Source organism: Gadus macrocephalus, chromosome 22 (assembly GCF_031168955.1).
Source record: "Gadus macrocephalus chromosome 22, ASM3116895v1".
Taxonomy (NCBI): Eukaryota; Metazoa; Chordata; class Actinopteri; order Gadiformes; family Gadidae; genus Gadus; species Gadus macrocephalus.
In genome coordinates this window covers 16,724,496-16,745,884 of record NC_082403.1, presented here as the reverse complement: position 1 = coordinate 16,745,884, position 21,389 = coordinate 16,724,496, and the positions used below count along the sequence as shown (strand labels likewise).

Below are 21,389 nucleotides of genomic sequence, written 5' to 3'. Positions count from 1 at the left end.
TGATAAGCACACAACATCCAGAAAACTCCAAGCAAACATTTCTCAAATGAATGAAGGGCTTTCTTTAAAGCAAATACCTGAAAAATCGTTGAAATTCTGGGGAAATTAAACATTTGTTGTCAAGAACACTAATGGAAGAAATATTAATATGACAGAGTTCATTATGAAGGAAAAATGGTTAACGAAGAAGTTCCCCATAATGAAATACTGTGTCTTTGCAGTGAGATTCTTGGAAACTTATGAGCCGAAATGTTGATTGCCTGATGAATTTCAGGTGCTGTTCAATGTTGTATTTCTTAAATGATTGGCAATGACAGAATTTCATGTTCAACTTGTTCATACTGCTCTAATCAGGATTCAAACAATCAACCTAAGGATCACCAGTACAAGGCATAATCCCATTGAGCCACTGAGATTCCTGAACTGCATGAAAATGTCTATTGATAAGCACACATCAAGAAAACTCCAAGCACACATTTCACAAGAGAATTAAGGAGTTTCTTAAGAGTATAGATCTGCAAATTTGCACTGTTAATGGTATCCACCTAATGATAGCCGTATGGTAGTTATACAATAATAAAAAATGGTCATATAGGCAAAATGGGTTCAGACTGTGGACGTTTGGCTTTTCTATGAAATTGTGGGAAAAGTAAACATTTTTAGAGTAGAAGACAAGGGTGAAAAAGATGCATCTGATTTTAGAGATTAATTTGATGAAAGAATTTTGAGTCCAGGTCAATCTGGTAGGGAGAAATAAGGTTTATATTTTTTTTAAATAGCGCCACCTTTGGGTGTAGTAACACAATTTGGGTTCATGGTACTATCCACCTAATAATAGTCTTGTTTTTTTATAAAATAACAAAATGGTCGTATAAGAAAAATGGGCCAACTGCTCCAAATGTATTGGCTAAAATTTCTCTAATGGAACTAAATAAAACAAATTCTGTTTGATGATTTTTGTGAGGCTTGGTCTAAAGATTTTATGTGGCGATTTTGGTGAATTTTTGATTATTTTTTTCTGTGAATCTTTTTATCATGTTTGGCTTAATATGAAATTGTGGGACCTTTTTTAGGGTTAGAGGGTAGTGGGGGTTATTGGTAACCATACCTGAAAATTACACAAGTTTTCGACTTACGGTGTAGGCTGCAGTATGACTTATACAGAATTTGAGGGTGAAAAAAAAACGTTAGAAACAATAGGGGACCAAGCAGCTTCGCTGCTCGGACCCCTAAATATTTGAAAGCTACACAGAATGCCTGAGAGCCTTAATCATTATATTTGGTATTTTTCTCTGCTTCCAGAATTTAGTTTTTCCTTTCGACATTTGAAATGATGCAGAAAAGGCACAAATTGGTGTATAAAAATTCACCAGAATGCACACAATATGTTAAGATGTGGGGGTCCGGGCCGGGGGAACCCCTCTTTTAATGCTATGCTCGAACTGCGGGAGCATAGTATTTGAGTAAAAGCGTTTGATGCAATACAACATGTCAACATTAGGTTGGCAGTGCTGGTAATATGACTTGACCTCGTAGTCACATAGCTTTAACTGCTGATATCATCAAAAGTTAAAGGCCAGTGGTGTATTTTGAGCATTCATTATAGTTAGTGTTGACCACGATAAGCCACATTAAAAATTCACACGTCACACAGCTCGTTTACAGATTTTATTACTATTATTGGTTTGTTGTCAGATAAAAGCAGACGGGTAAAGAGAAGCTTAATAATCAGAAATAGCGTGCAGCTTTTTGGAGGGTCTCGCCCCAGTGACAGACTATCATCTGAAACTGGCATGTGATCTCACACACACACACACACGCTCAGACACACACACCCACACACACACACACACACACACACGCACACACACACACACACACACGCACACACAGAGACCCCTATCGTCATAAATGCTACATAACCACTGTCCAGAGAAGAAACAGTCACAGAAAACATGTCTTTTTTTCTTTTGTTATAACAACCAACCGCCAAACACATTCATGACACAAGTTATTATTTTGAGGTAAGCTAGAGTTGGCTAGTGTATTGAGCAAAATGAACATTTTACGAGTGTAGATATATAGTGTCACGATTGTCGTTCTAGTCGACATACTGCGTGGAGGTCACAACAATGTTCTCTTGATGCCCCGTCTATACGTGACGTAGCTTTGGCATTAGGAGGTAAGATTGTAGCTCCCCCTTGAGGGAAGATAGGTGGGGGGTATTTGAGGACAAGAGGCATGGTTTATTTTATAAACCATTCTGAGTTAAGTTACTCACTAGGCCTTGGACCTACAATGGAGTATATAACGGACCACGTATTGCAGAGATTAGGTCCTCCATTTAGAGTTAAAAACGTTGATGGATAACAGTTTCACAATAGTGCCTAAAAAAAAAATTATAAGAAAAGTACCCGCAGAAAGTATACGCGTAGATTTTACTTCGTCGCAGACGTGGAAACCATCCACGATGGAAACATCCACAACGAGATAAATTGTAATTTTAATATATAGATTTTTTTAACGGTTCCCTTCTTTTACTTATAGTGGGGGTCCACTGTGCAATTTTTTCAAATAACATGAGCTCAAGCTTTAGCTTATTCAAATATGAGGAAGGTGCCTTTAGCAAGTACAGGCTGATATATATCATGATTACAGACGATGCCCCATGATTATATGAGAACATTCCATATTTAGCGTTTTCTCTTCTAAAACGTTGAAACAAAAAAAGGACTTACAGTCGACTTAAAAGCCGTCTCACAGTAGACTTGCAGAACTAAGAGTCTTCCAAGAGTCACTAGTATTGAGTTTCTGGGTTCAGTCAGACTGAAATGTGAGGAGAGTACATTAGAAAATAGAACTAGAAAAAAAACATTAGACTGCCTACCACCTACAAGATGGACGACAGGCAACAAAAATATACCTAGATATAGGATAAGATAAGATAATATTGCACTTTATACAATCCCAGAGAGGGAAATAAAGTACATGATTGGGATTTTTTTTGTTTTTGTTTTAGCAATTACAAAAGAGTAAAAAAAACCTTTTCCGTTTGGTTTAAAATGGCTGAAATGGCGTGAAACAATCATTTTAACGATAACATAATTGAGAAAAAAACAAAAAAACACCATGTGATTCTTCAGTCGTTTTCCACCATCTTTGGGATTACCTGAGATGTGATCGGTCCCTCAGGGCGCTCTAGTCTCAATCGTTGGAGATCAACAATACTGGCTGATTTCATAGGTTCACATTCAGACACACAGTCACACAAACACACGGTCACACAAACACACACACACACAGTCAACGCCATTTAGGCAGAATGGAGGAGGTCCTCTTCGACCTGGAGCATTGACCTTATTTAAACACCAAATTCCTAATAGATCCGTTTTTTCTTTTATCACCCAAAACACGCCTGACCAGCAGGGTCAATTCACCATCCGTCAAAACACCCTCTACCTTGATAATGGTTAACACAAGAGGCATGAGGTGAAGCAAAAAACTGAAGGCTTAGCATTAAAAGCTGGGCGAGGTATACTTAAACTCTCAAACCCCCCCCCCCCTCTAAGAAACGTAGGCTTGTTAAGACCGTCTTGGAATGCACTATATATATAGAGATAGATATTGCCATTAATATAAGCAGGATTACTGTTGATACGATTACAGTGGCCTCCTCACCACTAGAGGCACTACAGCAAGCTTTAGCACCCATACTCTTGTTGGTTTTCCCAAGTGTCAGCGAGCCCTGTCTGCCCCCACTGATAGGGAGAGGAGGGCAGAGGGAGAGACACTTGGGCTTTTTTTTCCTATTTTGTTTGTCGTTTCCGAAAACCAAGCTCTCCTTGGGGAGGGGCTCGGTCACTCCTCGTCCACAGTGTCCATTTTAGATTCCTGATCTTTCATTTGTTCTGGGAGCTGAGGGGCAGGGCTAGGAAGTGATGCGCCCTCAGCGGCAGCCAATGAGGTAGGGTCTTGTTGATCGGCATTTCTCTGGGAAGACAACTCTTCCTTTGGGGAGAGAGAAATGTAAAGGTGTGAAAAACCACAGTGACATAGACTCCAAGTGAAGTTGCTATGACACATCGATGCATCTGCTGTCGTGTAACACATTGTAACACATTCAAGGTCAACACATGGGCAAATAAACATCTTGAATTAAAGTCATCTTGAATTAAAGTCAATTAAATTTTTCTTAAGACTGCACTCCTCTCAGTCTCCAAGTCTGTCAGCATGCGCAGTGTCCTTGCGCCTTCACTAAATGAGCGACCGACACTGCCAACCAATTAACTTTGTCGGCAGCATGTTTACAAAACAACGATTATGTGGAGGTCATCTTTAGAAACTAAAATACAGACTTGTATAATATACCGTAATTAAAATAATACATTTATTGGATCAAACTGTGGACAGGCTGTGTGGAGACTGAGAGCTCTGTTCCGTCTGTTCTGTTTAGCCCAGGGTGTTCATGACAAATCCTGCATCCATTAAGAGAATGTAAAAGCCATTGAACATTTAAATGATAAGTTCTGTGTATAGAGCAACTTTTGTGGGTTAAAGGGTAAGTACACTCTAAAGGTATAAGATGTCATTTCTGCTGCTAGGGGTCTCTCAATCTAACTTAATAACAATCGATCTATCTCAATCCAATCCATCTAAATGAAAAAATAAGTTGTTCAACGACCTTGTGACTATTCTAGTTGAATTACAGCGATCTGACGTGGGAACCGAAAGACGTGATCGAGGCATGACTCCTGTGTGTCTAGCAGTGAATACCTCCCCAGGAGACGGTCGGCCAGCATTAGTCCCCTCTATAGAGCCATCGTTTGGTCAGTATTTCGAGCGAATAGCAAAGTACTCTGTCCTAAACAATAGCCTAACTAAACTGTAATTAATCCGGAGAAGTCTCGAGTTTCAAAATGTTCCCAATGGATAACAATCGCTGTTAAGAAGCGTATCCAGCTAGCTATACAAAAGTACAAAGCAGATAGAGGACTGTGTGGCCGATTAAGCACTACTGTGGGTGTAGCACACATATACTGTATACAAAACAGGTCCAACTGATTTAGCAGACTGTATTACAAGGGTACAAACGAAAAAAAGGTGACAATATTTTTTGCCAGAAAGAATATGAGCAATGCACGTTGCCCTGTCCCATTCCAATGATTTATGTCACCTTTTTCTAAACAAACTCTGTTTAAGTGACACATAAAGGCATGTCAGTTAAAGATATAAGAAAAACTTAGTTTTTAGGTGTTTCCCCAGAAGTTAGGGGGTAATTATTGAAGTAAATCTGTCTCATCAGATTTGAAAATAAAAAGCCATTGAATTTTAAGCACTAGATATTTATGCATTGAAAAAACGTATCTGGATTTTCTGCCTCTGAATTGAACTCTTTTCATTTTCAACAAATCATTTTCACCTTTATTTTTCAATGTTAAAAAGTTCTAAATCAAATATTCAACGTTAAAAAATTCATAATTCAATGTATGAAATTCAGGGTTAACATCCAGGGACCCAAGGAAGAGCAATCGATCCTAGATGCTAGATCGCAGTGAAGCAAGGAGAGCGAGCTGGATTGAGAGCGTCACTCATTGGATACCAGACACTCTAAAGGCATGTGCAAGGCAGGTTTAGCCATGTCCAACGGCAACGGCTTTGATGATGGGCCTTTCTTTCTTGATACAAACGTTCATTCTAAACAGCAATTTACACAGTAGCTTATAAAAGGAAATAAGCAACGGAGAGAAGCAACGGTGGTGGACCATACTAAGCGCCCTATCCATTGTATGGTTCTGTGAAATGCTAATCAAAAAAAGAAGCGGCAGCAGCCTGTAGTTCCAGTGGGAGCACGGCGTGCCTCGGGAAAAAGCGCCCGACAGAAAACCGTTTTTAATTTGTCATCCTCATATCTGTATCATGCCACTCAGCGGCAATACTGTCGGCTCTGCGGGCTCGTTGCGCTCTTGTTATGCCACCACAGAGGCATATCAACAGTTTTGCTTTACAAACATTACCTTTTAAGCTTGTGCATGTTTCCAAACGTCAACGACTTCATGCCTACCTACGCTTCGGTGAAACACCCGCTCGCTCTCCTTGCTTGACCGCGATCTAGCATCTAGGATCGATTGCTCTTCTTTAGGTCGACCGCCGAATTTCATACATCGAATTTTGAAGATGAATTTGGCATGTTGAATTTGGGCACGTTGTAAATATTTAAGTTGAAATTTGTACATAGAATTTTGCATCAGAATTTTGCATATTGACATTTTTTTTTTTTAACGTTGAATATTTAGTTAAATTCAGAGGCAAAAGTAAACGTTATTTCAATCCATAAATATTCAGTACTAAAAATTCTATGACTTTAATTCAGTGGCAAAAAAATCCAGATACGTTGAATGCATAAATATTCAGAGTTTAACATTCAATGGCTTTTTATTTTCCAAATCCGATAAAACAGATTTACTTCCATAGGTAATGGGCATATGACGGCATTGACATGCGACCAAATGCAACGGGACGCAACTGTGAATACAACTACAGCTTGCTCTGGGTTTGAACAGTGTTGGAAACTAATTACATAATGTATGCACACAACAAGCTGTAAACATAGGCCTAGTCCTTTTTAGATATTTTGCAGAAATGTTACGCATCATACCTTCATTATACAAAATGAGCCCCAACAAATGATCTTGGTTTGATGCAAACAAGCAGCAAAAATTAGTCTCAGTGACGCGACGGTGCGGTGGCTCTGGGCGGACCCACCTGCTCTGAGAAGCGTTGCTGGATATGCTCGCTGTAGTCTTGCGCCTCGGCATCCTCTCCGTTGGAGTGGCAGCTGGGGCTGGCCACTTCGATCCCGTGGCTCTCCAGAATAGCAGCCTCTGGTGGGGTGAGAGAAGAAGGAGACACAATCAGATGTCATGTTGGTCAAGAAGCCTCCCGAGGCAGATGTGCAGGTGTGCACCGTCCTCACCGATGTTGGCTCTCCTCTTCATCTCCTTGCGGCGGTTGGCGAACCAGTTGTACACCTTCAACGCTGTCACGCGCTCAAACTCAGACAGCTTGCAGCCTGTGAGGAAAACCAACAATGATCATACTTGAGGGATATCGTCCAATATCTCATCCTAATTAACTGAATCTACTCAGCATACATTTCAGTACTAACATGGAAGCATATACTTATATAAACCACACCTTCAAACACTTTTAGAAAAAGATTTACCGGTAACAAATGTGCATGGTCATTGTCCTTTATCATCTCAAATCAGTATTTTTGACTCCACATAGTCAACAATAGTGGCATGGTTACTCTCAAATTAATAGGAGCTATTAAGATCCTAAGTTGTGAAGCTGGCCACCAGGGTGTCAGCATTTTGATAGTTTTATTAATTAGGAGGTCCCTCCGTCGCTGTTTTGCGGGTTTGTTGACAAGACACTCTCATAACCTCAGGGTGGGGTTTACGGCCCCAACACTCAATTAGTTGCTGTCAAACAGACACTTTCGGCTTGCCTTCATATAATAGGCTTGGGGAAGTTTGATTTTCAAGTTATCTGCATCAAGTAGGATAGCACTAGTCCGCCCACGTTTTAAAGTGATGGGGGATGGTGTTGGTACTTATAGCCAATGGCAATGCATCGATTCTAAAGGTGAAGATTCAAACCAAGGATTTATAATGTAGGATGGATTATGAGTAAAACATATATATATAAAACAATAAATCTTTCAGAAAATTTGATAATTGCCAATGGATTGAGTTTACCAAAGAGTGGACCAAAGTAAAACAATTAAATTCACACCTTTGGGAAGCAGTTTGCGTTTAAAAATTTAATAAATAAGGGCCTATCTGCCATTCACTGCAATGGTAATACTGTATGGGCAGGAAATACATTGACACTTTGTTATTTTAATGGTTGGCTTTAAGAAGCACTTTTAGTGAATCAATAACAACAAATCAACAAAATGATTTACATTTGAGTGAATCAAATTATCTATTAACACTCTTATGTTATGTGGAGGAAAATCCTATCTACTGGGCTATAAGAAAAGTTAGAAACTAGTTTGCGTCACTGAAAAGTTCAAGGGAAGTGACATGTTGAATAACTGCTTTTTATTTATCACTGCCTGGACCCAGCCTCCTCTTCCGGTTCGCTGTCATCATCACATATATATCACAACTTTCACAAACGCAAGAACCCCACAACAGTTCAGCCCAACATAGGGGAATGGGCAACCACATTGAAATGTTGCGTAGTTTCCACGTTGTTTGGTCAACGTTGTTTGGCCTATTCACTGGAGTTGCTCTTCTGAACCAGCAGATCTAATTCTCCTGACCATCTTCAATTGGATAATAATCTATTCATAATCAAATAATTGTGTGTCTGCAGGCAAATGCAAAGGCGAATGGAAAGACCGACGCCCTGGTTTCTCAGTGTCGTGACCCCCGCAGTCGGACACCTCTGTGACAAACCTGTTGAGCCCCACAGAAGACAACGCACCAAGATAAACTGCCCTTGCATCCTTCTGAATGTGCACTTGCACATCCCTTGGGGTACATGTGTCCCAGTAAGCAAACTTCCATACTAAAAGAGATTTGGATAGGAGTTGGGGAGGGAATGAGATGGAGGAAAAAAGGGCAGGCGGGGCCTCTATAGCCAATCCCTGTGCACGTCAGATGGAATCCATTAAGTGACGCCTGTACCTGGTTTCTGGATGACAGAGTTGCATGCATTGGCAATCTCCTCTCGCTTCGCTTCGTCAGGATACTGGTTCTCTATGAAGAAACTGAAATATGAAGTATTGAGACGAATACCTAGAGAGATGAATGCACGACATACAAACAGCCTGATCGCTATCCCAAGGTATGCTTCTGTATCCTTCCTTGAGGTACTACGCTCATATTGTGACTCTCCCTGTACTACGGTCATCATTCCACGGTTTACACAGCCAAGGAGGATCAATGTTCTTCTCCCCCTCCTCCTTCCCTCGGCGGCCCTGCCTGCCTGTATCCAACCAGAGCCCCTCCCACCTCCGCCACTCCCCCTCTGTCCCTACATCATCTTAACCTCTACTGTATCGTCCTTCAGTCTAAACTAGCTCGTAAAGATCAGCACTGCAGTGGAATTGCGTAATCTGGGAGCAGTGCTGGTGAGCTATGCATTTCTTATTGCCGCGGGTGCCCAGACGACACCCAGGCACATACAGTCGGCCATACGACGCCCACAGAAATCAATTGGCCCGCAGCGGTTAGAGGCTGCTATGGACCATTTTCACTCCTCGCTTTAGAGACATTATTGACTGAATAATATCTATGACGTTGGGTAATGCGCATATACCGTAACATTTTTAACTATTTATATCGTTCCGCCTGCTTGAGAGTCAGATGCCGCCCTGGTGGTTCGCTCACCTCTCCATGATTGATTGGCACTCTTTCCTCCAGGTGAACCGGCTACCTCTGCGCAGCCTCAAAGGCCCGCCCACTAACCCGCCCCTCTCGCCACTCAGGATCCCTGTCCTCCAATCGGGCTCCTCCTTCACAAAAGACCGCATCGACAGAGTGGCACCTGTGTAGAGTGGGCAAAATGAGGAACATAAAAGCAAGGTCCCAAAATACATGAATCATGTCATCGCTATGGGCTTTAATGGAGTTACCTTGAGGCAATGCCAATTAATAATCTTCAGTAAATTAACCCCTTTAAAGATAGCCTAAAAAATATCTTTAAAGGTTTGCAATACAATTATCTTTAACATATGGCCGTAAGAGCAGCATCACTAACACATCAGGGATCTTTATTTTGCAGCCCACGCATTTGTCTCAAAAGATTAAGACCCATTTGGACATGATTTGTATCTGTAATATACACATGATTACCAAGGCAACACACATGTTATTTAATCGTGCGATGGCTATTGTGCCAAACCTGTTTCTTTGCAGACCTTTTGCATGTGTCAGGAGGTTCATTGCAAAATAAACAATGACGACACAAGTCCAAAGCGAGCAACACAACTTTCAGAAGGCCGGGTGTGGACCAGATGGGGGGGGGGGGGGGGGGGGCTGGGCTGGGGCAGGGGGGTTACCTGGCTGGGCCTGGGCCGCCGCGGCCGCAGCAGTGTACCAGGGCAGCAGGTGCATCAGCAGCTCCCTCTGCCGGGCCCAGGCGGGGTTGGGGTGCAGGTTGGTGTTGGGGTTTGGGAGGATGTTGGCGGCCAGGCCAGCGGCGCTCAGCCCCGTGGCCGGCCCGTCTCTGTCCCCTCCCCTGGCCCTGGGTACGGGACCCTGGCCGTGCTGGCTTTCACTCCACCTCAGCCCTTTAGTCGGGACAGAACCACCATTGCAGCCGTTATTGCAGGCATGTCAGGCCACCGGCAGTCAGCACATAGACACGTTGCATTTGTGAAGTCTTTCCGGCCCATTTTTGTGTCCAGATACTGGAGTTTAGAATAAGCAGTCCCTGTAGACTTGCATGTCAATCAATCTGATCAGAAATGTATTGGATTAATTAATTGTATGAGAATTCAACATTCAATTGAATTGTACAGAAGCTACAGTCACAGTTTCTTTTTAATAGTCTGGTTCTGCACTTTTGATTGGAACGGTTGGAAACATGTTGTTAGTATGCTTGTTATTAGCTAGTTGAGTTAGCCGTGAGGGAATGAAAACCAGCACACAAGCCCATCCCGGATCAGGGTTGAGAACGAGAGACGAGAGAATAGCTTCTAGCACAGGGTGAGTAAGCAAGCAGCAGCAACACAAAAAGGCAAGACAGCAAGGCGAGAAGGCAGGCCTACTGGGTGCGACAGACAGCTTTAATCTCTCCAAATCTTCAAAAGATAAAAGAAATACACCTTCTATTCAGTGCCAACCCTGGCAGAGCTGCGATCCACTGTCAGACACTTTAATGGCTTTGCAAATAACCGATTTCAACCAGGAATCTTTCCTCCAAAATGTTAGTTCACAACCTGCCACAAGATATATTGAACTACAAAACATTACCCTATGCTGCTCAGATTTGAAGGAGCACAAGAAGGCCTGAATGTACAGGAAAAAATGGACACCACTCATGAGGCATCACATCACAAGACACTGCTTCACTGAGGAGTCATTGGTCGGAACAGATACGGGCAAAACCTCAGAGGTGCTTATTTTGGCTGATTCATAGCTTTGCGACTGTATCTCAGTACTGTGATGTCGCGGCTTAAGTTTCCCCCCCTATTAAATCCTGCCTCAGGAGCCTAGGACACATAAAAGGTCAACACTGACCCAAGCTGTTACTTTACCCTCTGCAGGCAAACCGCATCTACCCCACATCTCCTAGAGTTTGCCTGGACAATATTGATTAGCATCTCCAGTAACATGACTACCTTTATCCTTAGCTTTTTTTTGTTTGGTCTAATTCTCTAGATCCATCTCTTGTCCTTCCTTGACCTCGCAGAACTGAACGGGTAGAAGGGAAATCAGGACATGTGAAGCCAGAAAGGGAAGGGGAGGGGGGGAGGGATGGGGTAGCTGGGTCTACCATGCATATTAATAGACATGAAGATGACAAATGGAGGAGGTTAGAAGGCATTGGCTGACATGAAACCACAGTGGCGGAAAATCACAGTCATCTTTGCATTTATCTCTCCCACCCCGTATTAGTCTTGAACAGGGTTAGACTTTCCTTTACAGACCCATCTGTCAAATTAAAGTGAGTGACTTGAAACACCAACACAGTCACAGGCGTACACACTTTTCACAAATACACCAGAGGGGTCCTGCATTAGGATCCCCTGATGCCACATATCCGCTCGCACAACACTCAGCTAAACAAAGCCTCAAAGAACTGTAAATAATGCAATTGATCGATTGGATTTATGGCTACCATGCACACAGACTACTATATGCGGAGCACTAGAAAGGCAATATTTTACATAATGTGAACACACCTATAAAAACAGATGCCTTAAAAGGCTCCTCAATGCTATCAGGTTAGCTTTAACTGTGGGAATATGAAGGAAAACAGTGTTTTCCCAGTGATTCCCAGGAAGAAATTTATAAGATTAGTTGTTTATATATAGACAGCAAGTTGCCATGACCAAAAAACCTCAACCTGGTGATTCAGTCAATAACAATTAAAAGGTTTAACAAACTGAGAAAACAGAACACATATGCCGATGTGTCAGCAATCCCAAACAAGGACATGCAACTATGTAACGCACATGGGTGTGGCCGCCTTCCCCGGGACCCTCGTCAGACATCAGTTTGCCCTCCTGCGCCTCACCTGGGTTGTTCCGCTCCAGCAGATACCAGCGGTAGAAGGCTCGGCGCTTGGAGTCACTCATCTCCAGCCCCTGCTGCAGCAGCCACTGGGAGATGTAGCTCTGACTGATGCCTGTTCAGAGGTACAAAACGACACGGTACACAAACTGGAGGCCAACAGGAGTTGGATGTGGACGGTGTGTGTGACGTCATGCACTTTTGATATTCCTTTCCAGCATCTAATAGCCAAACGTATGCCTATATTTGAGGCGCGGGGTCACGCAGACGGTGTCAACGCGCTACACGCTGCCAGGAGCTAATTGATTTTGTATTAGAGACTGGAAAACCACAATGTCCTTGCTTTGCCCTTGTCGTTTCTCTCGTATAGAGTTTGGTTATGCATGTCGCATAAACTTTTCCTTAAAAATGCCTGCATTGACTAAACCTTCCATCATCAAACCAAAGGAACAAATCTATTTAAAAGATTATAGTTTTACTCAATACAACGTGATCCTTCCATTCGTCTATCCTTTTTGTTATCGGAATAGTGACGTTTTTTGTTTTTTTATCTAGTTGCCCAAACATTTGGTGCAAATTCTTTCTCAGGTGTACCTGTGACTTGGCCCACAATTGCCTGAGAAATCCTGCGATTGTTCAGGAAGGCTTTGATCTCTTCTTTCACGAGGTTGCTGTCCCTCCTGTGATTTGAAACAAACCAAGCACAGCTTCAGCAAACAGCAAAATCAGGTCTGCTGTAAAACTGTCAATAAAAAATGCAATCAACAAATGTATCCTTCGGCGGTTAAGATAAATCATTGCAGGACAAACACAGGTGTCTCTCAGAACACAAATTATTGGTTTGCTCCTTTTACCAGGGCGCAGGTAGTAGAGTCAACTAGAGAAGATGAGTCTACTACCCATGCCTTGGTCCATAAAAGGAGCCTAATTTGTATTATTACCCGAGTCAATGTTCTATTGTATGCTTGTTGCAGTTACATGCAACATAACAATTTATTACAGCTATACTTCTGCAACATACCCATCATACTAATGCACTGCTTCCCGAGACACTGAATTACTAGAAAGCAAGTCAGCCCCCCCCGCTCATGTTCCTTTTCTTGGAACACAGGGTACTGCTAACTTCTTTTTTTATATGATTATATATAATTCAGACATCCCTGATTCCCTGCACACCTGACCTAAATTAGCTCAACAAAATATTCTGTGAGAACAAGTCAGTGCCTTCGGGACTTGAGCTGTCATTACCCTGCTGTTATAATTGGCAGCCTTTGTCTCCACCACCAGTCCTCTTCAAATAGTCTTTATGTCCCATATCTTTCACCTGCAATAATCTATTTCATTAATTCTGCATGTCCGCACCCCTCTCCATCTCTCCAGGCCATCATGCTCACCTCATGTACTCCTCCACCTTCTCCTCCAGGTCCCACTCCTCCTCCCCGAGCATGTCGTAGCTGAACGACCTGGGCGCCCCGGCACTGGCGGTGTAGAGGGGCGGGGGCGAGGCCTCATAGCTGTTGCTTGGTGACAGCGAGGGCCCGTCCAGGCCCGAGGTCTGCGTGGTGGCGGAGGCGAGCGACAGCGAGGAGGAGGAGGAGGACGAAGAGGAGGATGGAGCCTGGGCCTGGGGGGCAGAGGTGGCGGTGGGGGCCGGGGCCGGGTTCGGGGCTGGAGTGGTGGCGGCGGTGGCTGTGGCGGTGATGGAGGTCAGAGGAGTGCCGTTGGGTGGGGGGTCACAGTGGGGTGGGCGGCGCTCCGGGTCCAGGCGCTCCAGTGACTCCAGGGCGTGGATGATCTGGGGCTTGGTCATGCCGGATAAGCGCAGGCGCTGCAGGAGGTCTATCTGTTCAATGGTGTAGCGGGGCTCCACCGCACCGCACTCCATCCTGTCATCTGGGAGGAAAAACAGAACACTGAATTTAAATAAAGATATATAGATATGTATACATTTTTTATGAATCTGAGAATAATAAATGATAAGTTGTCTTTGAAATGGAGTAATGGTTGCATTTAATAGGAATGATGAGTCAACATAACTTAAACGGTAAGCTCTGTTCTCTTCTGAATAACTTTTTGGTCATTGGAAACTTTTGGCACAATATTCACTACTTGGCACACTTTCCCGGCTAACCTTTCCCTATTTGTCCACATCGATAGAATAGACATTGTAACAGCCTGCCATTTGAAAAACGAGTCATGATTTGCATCAATAGCAGGCACATGCATCGGTCGAACAACGCGCACAACTTTTCTTTAAAAACAATACGGTGTTACCTGTTAAGGGGGGTGCTGGTGAGAGGCGCCCTGTGGGGAGTGGTTCAGTGCGTGGGGTCGCAGCCGTGACACACCACTGTCGCATGGCTCGCTGGAGCACAGCTCAGCTGGCACCTCTGGTGAAGAAGAGAAACGACGTGCTGCAGTGTATTGCAGTTAATTTGGCATGCATACTATGCTGGCAATCCGACAACATCAAATACCTCGCTAGCTAGCAAAGTTGCTAAGTTAACACTTTACGCTCGCTTTAAAACCAATGTGTCGAACTAGCAGTATAAACAAAAACAGATGACGGAAAATACTTCAACGCCCTCGCAGAGAGCTGCTATTGTCGTTTGTTGAGCACCGTGCTACGGTTTCTGGCTTATTTCAGTGGATACTGCAAGTTGCTAATGAGCTAACTAGCTAGCTAACTAGCTACCCGCAACGTCCCGGGAAGCGGCGCTCTTACCTCCCGTCGCTGTAGGGCAGGCGGCAGCCAGCTGGACGGGCTCTGTACTGGCAGGCAGATTAATGCCCGTCGAAACGCTGTTGTCCCACCTAGTCCCGTGATAACACCGACACCTCGGTCCGTAGCTCCGGGTGTTTTCAACTAGCACAGGCGGGTGAACTGTGCGGTACAGGGTCACATTGTCTAGTCCAGCGATGCAGTGGGGAATAGCCTATGTGGGGAGTATGTCCAAAGGGGGTTGGTCTATCTCAATTTGTGTATCGTTTCCCCGACACAGTTTCAGAGCGATGAATCAGGAAGTGGTCTTATACAACAAGGGAGGGATACTTAAAATACAGATAAGAAGTTGCAGCGACTAAACGCAGTTGTCCTCCGTGTCTTATTTTTAGTTGTTTTTTTGTCAAGGTCCCACAGACGCGTCTCTTGAAAACAAACTATACACCCAGCTGCTCCTTCAAATAACAACACTGCCATTTATTATGTTGCAAATATACAGCATATGGCTTATCAATTTGTACTACATTAAACATGAATTTTGAAAATTACTTTGAGCTCAAACCTTTTAAATTTGTTAAAAAAAAAATCTAGATATAGATATATATATATAGATATAGGTATTAAGATAGATAGATACACACATAACAAATAAAAGTAGGTTTGAGCTCTGAAAGTCTGCTCCTACTAAAAAAATAATGATATATATATTGTCGTGATCGGTCCTGTGCTTAAAGGTCTAATGGCATGAAAATCATTTTGAGGTTTTCTAACATTAATTTGAGTACCCCTAGCCTGCCTATGTTCCCCCAGTAGCTAAAAATGGCGTAAGGTGTAAAACGAGCTCTAGGTATCCTGCTCAGCCTTTGAAAAATGAAAGCTCAGACCTCCGATTTCGAATTTGGCCCCATATGGCGTCATAAGGGCCAGGTTACCTCCCCTTCTCTGCTTTGCCCGCCCAGAGAATTTGGCCCGCCAATGAGACAATGAGCTACACTTCTTTGCTATTTGGATAACCGTTCTGCTCCTGACGTTATGGCGCATAACACGTTGGGTTCTCTGACATCTCTGGTATTTCTACTCATAGTTGGGGTTATCTCAGCCATAGTTGAGAAGGAATTGGGGGAATGGCTTTGGCTTTGCCTCCCTGAAGTACATGATCCGCGAAATGAAGGAGCAAGGGATTGTGCCCGCGATTGTCTCCCAGCGGAGCCCCGCAGCCTCCTGCCTGCCGCCGCGAGGCACCATCGCGGCCAGGCACCATCGCCGCTCGGCACGCTGCCCGCTTCCGAGGCGGTGGTGCCTCGGCAGCGGGCAGCGGGGCTCCAGCGGGAGACAAACGCGGGCAACAATCCCTTCTCCTCAATGTCAAGGTTCAGTCTACTTCAGATTGATGTGGAAGTGGAAGAACCAGAGACGTTGGAGTACCCAACGCAGTCGTTTGAGGTTAATATTATCGTCTGGAGGCGCACACAGCTTTTGGCCGTGATAATATTATTATATGATATAGATATCTGTGAATAATATGATATTATTTAGATATAGAGCTCCAGGACACCCGCCGGAGCACCCGGAGTGGTCTACAATATTTACAGAACACGGCCAAAGGCTGTGTGCGCCTCGCCATTGCGATGCATCAACTGTTAACTAGGGTTGAGCACCGAAACTCGGTTCCTGTAGGGAACCGGTTCCGACGTAAACGGTTGTAACGAGATCGAATAAGAACGCACATTTCGGTTCCTCATAACGGTGCCTGGCGTTTTTTAACGCCCCCTGCCCCGCCCCCATGGTGTTGCGGCGTCAACTTGCGTTAGTGCTGGGCGCTATACCGGTTCACACTGAATAACGGTGTGTATTTTCGTTAGGATATCATTTTTTTTTTATATACCGCCATACCGGTGTATTTGATTACACAACGTTCGGAACGCAGCGCTGCGCAACATTGTTTCAGACGGGACCCTTTTCAATGTTGCGCTAGACACGCATGGTACGACTACGACTTTCTTTATAGGTCCATGACTGCGAGGCGTGGTATTTCAGGCCAACTGGTAAAAGAGTGTCACGGCTTTCAAACATATAAACCATAAAGCCATATGGGCGCCTCGAGACTCGGGACGGACTTGTCAACGCGCTGCGGCATCGCTTACTTGATGTTGTTTTGATTGAAGATCGGCAGGTTGTAGTGGGTGAACGTGAATGAACGTGTGTGTGTGTGTGTGTGTTGCGAGTGAATGTAATTTTAAAGTAACAAACAAACAAACTCAAAGCCGATGCATGCATCCAAAACTTTCTGTTCAAAACCAAATAAACAAATCAAAAACAGAGTCGTTATTCGCTTCAAATACTTTTTCTTTTCAAAACTTGGGAATTAATACAGCGCGGTACCGAGCGGTTGAAAACAATGTTGGCGTCTCCTGTGGCTGCCTTGCGCACCTGAGTTATATTACTTAATATGACTTTGTCAGTAATGTAGCGCCATGATGCGTGCCTGCCTGCTTTCAGCGAGTAATTAATATTATTTGTAATTATTTTTTAAAAAGATATTTATCAGTCACAGCACTCACAGCAGCCTCTTCGGGTAAGTCGAGTAATTTAATGCCAACCGTAAATCTTGCATATCAAGTAGGCTAGAAAACACCGTTGCCATTTAACTTTGTGTCCGCTGACTTTCTGCTTAATGTGAAACTCATAACAAGTCGTGCATGTATGCAAGTGTGTGCGGTTTCGTTTTTTTAGGTACCGGTTCGAGAACCGTTTTAGCACCGGAACCGTTTGACAAGTACCGAGTAGGCACCGGTATCGGATAAAACCCAAACGATACCCAACCCTACTGTTAACAGAGCGCATGGTACCGTGGCCGCAAGCTGCTCAGGGCCACACCCCCACCCTCCTCATTGACCCGCCCCTCTCCTTCTCATTTGCATTAAAGCTACAGACACCAAAACGGCGCGATTGGGGAAAGCTCAATGTGCTACTGGCTCATTGTGGCTGTAATTCTGCACCACGGCTGAATTTCAGGAATGTCTTCAAATACTATGTTAGGGGCCCACTAATATCTATATTAAGGCATCCATAAAGTAGCATGCCATGGGACCTTTAACGTGAATATATTTAGAAATTAAAAACTAGCCACTGATAAAACTTGATGTGTGTGTGTGTGTGTGTGTGTGTGTGTGTGTGTGTGTGTGTGTGTGTGTGTGTGTGTGTGTGCTTGTGTGCGGGGGTATGCGTAGCGGCTATCCCATTGCTGGCCTTCAGTTGCCCTCAGTCTAAATCTATTTCCTTGGTTTGTATTATCATGTGATCTGCGCTTTTCCTCTCTTACCTGACAGTTGTTCTGAAAGTTGTCTTAATCATATTATAAAAGTTAACCGTTGGCTGGATCCTCACTTTAACATATATTTAACTTCACGAAAAAAAAGAAAAAAACAACATAGGCAATTTTATTTGCCTTTTCTTTAAGGTATTAGAAAAGTGGTAGTCTGTTAGATTGTTAATGTACTTTAATGCTCCCAGTCCCAGCCGAAATGTTCTGGGTTTGAACCCCAATACCTACATACCTACATATTTCCCAGCCAAGATGCCTTCATAATAAACATATTCATAATAAAAGTGTTGAAATGGCTTTGTTTAAAAGTGTCTGATTAATAACTTAATAGTGAGAAAATAGCTTCACTGTTCTCCACGTTTGGCTGCCAGGTGCCTAAGCGCTTGGTCACCATTCCAATCAGTTAAGGAGAAGTACTGAAGTTATGCTTCTGTTTACTGTTCTCAATTAATCTGCCCTCCCCTTGGGCTTGGGCCAAGAGGTTGGCAGTAATATGCATTGCACTACCAACTTCCACAGCTGAAGTTCACAGTGCAGCGTTTCTCGAGTTGGTCAAAAAGTCAGGGGAACGGATCACAGTGGTCCAAGAAAAGGGTTGAGGGTTGACCGACCATACTGAAAGGCACATCATGAATTGGGCCTTTCTCCAAGGCCTCCTGAACGGAGTCAACAAGTACTCCACCGTCTTCGGCCGCATATGGCTCTCCGTGGTGTTCATCTTCAGGCTCATGGTTTTCGTTGTGGCTGCTGAGAAGGTGTGGGGCGACGACCAGAAGGATTTCGACTGCAACACGAGGCAGCCCGGCTGCCACAACGTCTGCTACGACAACTTCTTCCCCATCTCCCACACCCGCCTCTGGGCTCTGCAGCTCATCTTCGTCACATGCCCATCATTGCTGGTCGTGCTGCATGTGGCCTACCGGGAGGAGCGCGAGCGCAAACACCGGCTGAAGTACGGCGAGGACTGCAAGCCGCTCTACGACAACACGGGAAAGAAGCGCGGAGGTCTGTGGTGGACCTACTTCCTCAGCTTGCTGTTCAAGATGCTGGTGGAGGCCGTGTTTGTCTTCCTGCTCTTCTACATTTACGAAGCCCCCTTCTTCCCGCCTCTTGTCAAATGTGATGAATCCCCATGTCCCAACGTGGTGGACTGCTACATCGCCAGGTGAGCCATAGTTCCTCTTTTGAGACACTTTTCTGGCACTTTTGTCTTCAAAACCCAAGTGCCAAATTTTTGCAACTCTCCTTCAATGGTTTGTGAAACCCATGACCATGAGTGCTGGATTAGGGGGAAATATTCAGGTTGTCCACAAGGATTGTTTTTAAAACACAGTGCTATTCCATTTTGATATCCTATTACAGTATGGCTGGATGTTAATGTTATTATCTCATAGTAGTGTAAGTGTCCTATATTAGGAATGGCGTTTAAGTCTTATAGTATTGTCTTTTAACTATATTGTAAATGGTCCCTATCTGTACCAGTGACGCAGAAGTGTATGTGTATTTGGACCTGAACTTATCACCAAACCTACTTATCCTTGTAACCGGAACTTTCTGTGTTGCCCTACAGACCTACAGAGAAGAAGGTCTTCACCGTGTTCATGGTGGTGACCAGCTTTGTGTGCATTCTGCTCACTATTTGCGAGGTATTTTATCTCTGTGGTAAGAGGTTCTGGGAGTGCTGTCGTGAACAACAGCACCCCGGTCGACACAACGGCAACTCCTTCGTCATGGCCAAAATCCCCCAGACCAGAAGTGTTAACTCCGTCTACAAAGAGCCTCTCACATCAAAGAAGATGACGATGGTGGATGGTAAAGGCCCAACGACTCCGGAGAGTTCTGCACCGGCGTACAGTCTGGCCATCTCTTGAACAACATACAATTGTAAAAAATAATTAAACCAAAAAGGTTTGAATAGATGATGGAAGGGTCATGTTAGAGAGGATGTTTTTCCTTATATAGTACAAATTTTGTTAGCCTGGCAACATGACAATGTGCACGTTTACTGAAAGCAATTGCAATATGAAGAAAACTAATTGTATTACTAGCAATAATTCAACTATTTAATGGTGGCTCTTTGGTTTTGGAAAAGTTGAACAAAACAACTTTTCCAAAAAGGGTTTACAATATCTGTTTTCTTTAAGTACAGAAGGTCCCCCAATTTTATCCAAATAAGTTTTTATATTAGCTTATTTGATGCTTGTATTATTTATTTGACCTCTTTCTGTAACATACCTGATTATGGTTGCACAATAAACCGTTTCAAATAAAAGCAGATGCTTGATAAACCCACAGCTGAAACTGTGATTATTTTAACGGAAACCAGAGGGCTGGCCATGAAGTCATATGTTAGAAATGTTTATTATAAAATTTAAAGGAAGTAAAAAAAGGAAGTGCACTGAATTCTTTTTAATTTACTGTTGACATGTGGGACATCTTTACATCTTTTTTTCTTCTCTTTATTTTAACTAGAAAGTCCCTTATGGTTAAAATCTATTTTTTTCAAGACCTGGCCAAGGTAGCAGACCAGTACAAGTACAAATCTACAAAATATACAATAGAGCAGGTAGAAAAAGACACGGAACAACTAAGGATAAATGAACAAGGGACAACAGATCCATACTACAAAAAAACTCTCCCAGGGAAACAAAAGAATTAAGCTTTAGTGTGTTCTGTGTATTCCATGACCAGAGCTTTAGTGTGTTTTAGACATTCCATGACCAGGACGCAACCTTTTAGAAAGTTGCCCTACCAAATTCAAAGGAAATCCTGGGTATCTAGCAATGTCTGAAAGTATGCTGATGGAGATTTCTGCACCTGCAACACTGAATGACCACTCCTATTTTTTAAGAGGTTAATCAAGTGCATCCTGCATTCCGAGATACCCTTCTCTTTCAAAGTTTTCAATCATTATCTCGAGTTGATAAAGAAATTACAGGCATCATTTGGCGTTAAAGCAATACACTTGCACTCAAGAACAATGGCGCTGACTGGACATTACTCATGGACGAAACTTACTTCATATCGCAGTTCTATGCCCAGTATCAGGACTGTTGATCAAACCCATGTTAGGTGGTGGCCCTTTCTA

General features: G+C 43.5%; 2 protein-coding genes across 3 annotated transcripts; one reads left to right on the top strand and one right to left on the bottom strand.

Moving 5' to 3' along the window:
• Positions 1-1,655: 1,655 nt before the first annotated feature.
• zgc:91944 (uncharacterized protein LOC436941 homolog) lies at positions 1,656-15,284 on the bottom strand. 2 transcript variants are annotated; one of them, XM_060043030.1, is made up of 11 exons: positions 14,980-15,283; positions 14,529-14,644; positions 13,649-14,147; positions 12,849-12,934; positions 12,259-12,369; positions 10,076-10,306; positions 9,405-9,561; positions 8,700-8,782; positions 6,974-7,069; positions 6,763-6,881; positions 1,656-4,008 (listed from the first exon to the last, which is right to left on the bottom strand). In XM_060043030.1, exons 2-11 carry the CDS (start codon positions 14,611-14,613, stop codon positions 3,859-3,861), a joined length of 1,617 nt encoding a protein of 538 aa, XP_059899013.1. In that variant the 5' UTR covers positions 14,614-14,644; positions 14,980-15,283; the 3' UTR covers positions 1,656-3,858. The 2 variants fall into 2 exon arrangements, with proteins under 2 accessions (XP_059899013.1, XP_059899014.1); XM_060043031.1 differs by lacking the exon at positions 10,076-10,306 and having other exon boundaries at positions 14,980-15,284.
• A 3,537-nt stretch (positions 15,285-18,821) lies between these two features.
• Positions 18,822-21,170, top strand: LOC132450863 (gap junction beta-4 protein-like). The gene is made up of 2 exons (XM_060043034.1): positions 18,822-19,466; positions 19,872-21,170. The coding sequence occupies exons 1-2, from the start codon at positions 18,931-18,933 to the stop codon at positions 20,170-20,172; spliced, it is 837 nt and encodes a 278-aa protein (XP_059899017.1). The 5' UTR covers positions 18,822-18,930; the 3' UTR covers positions 20,173-21,170.
• Positions 21,171-21,389: the final 219 nt, after the last annotated feature.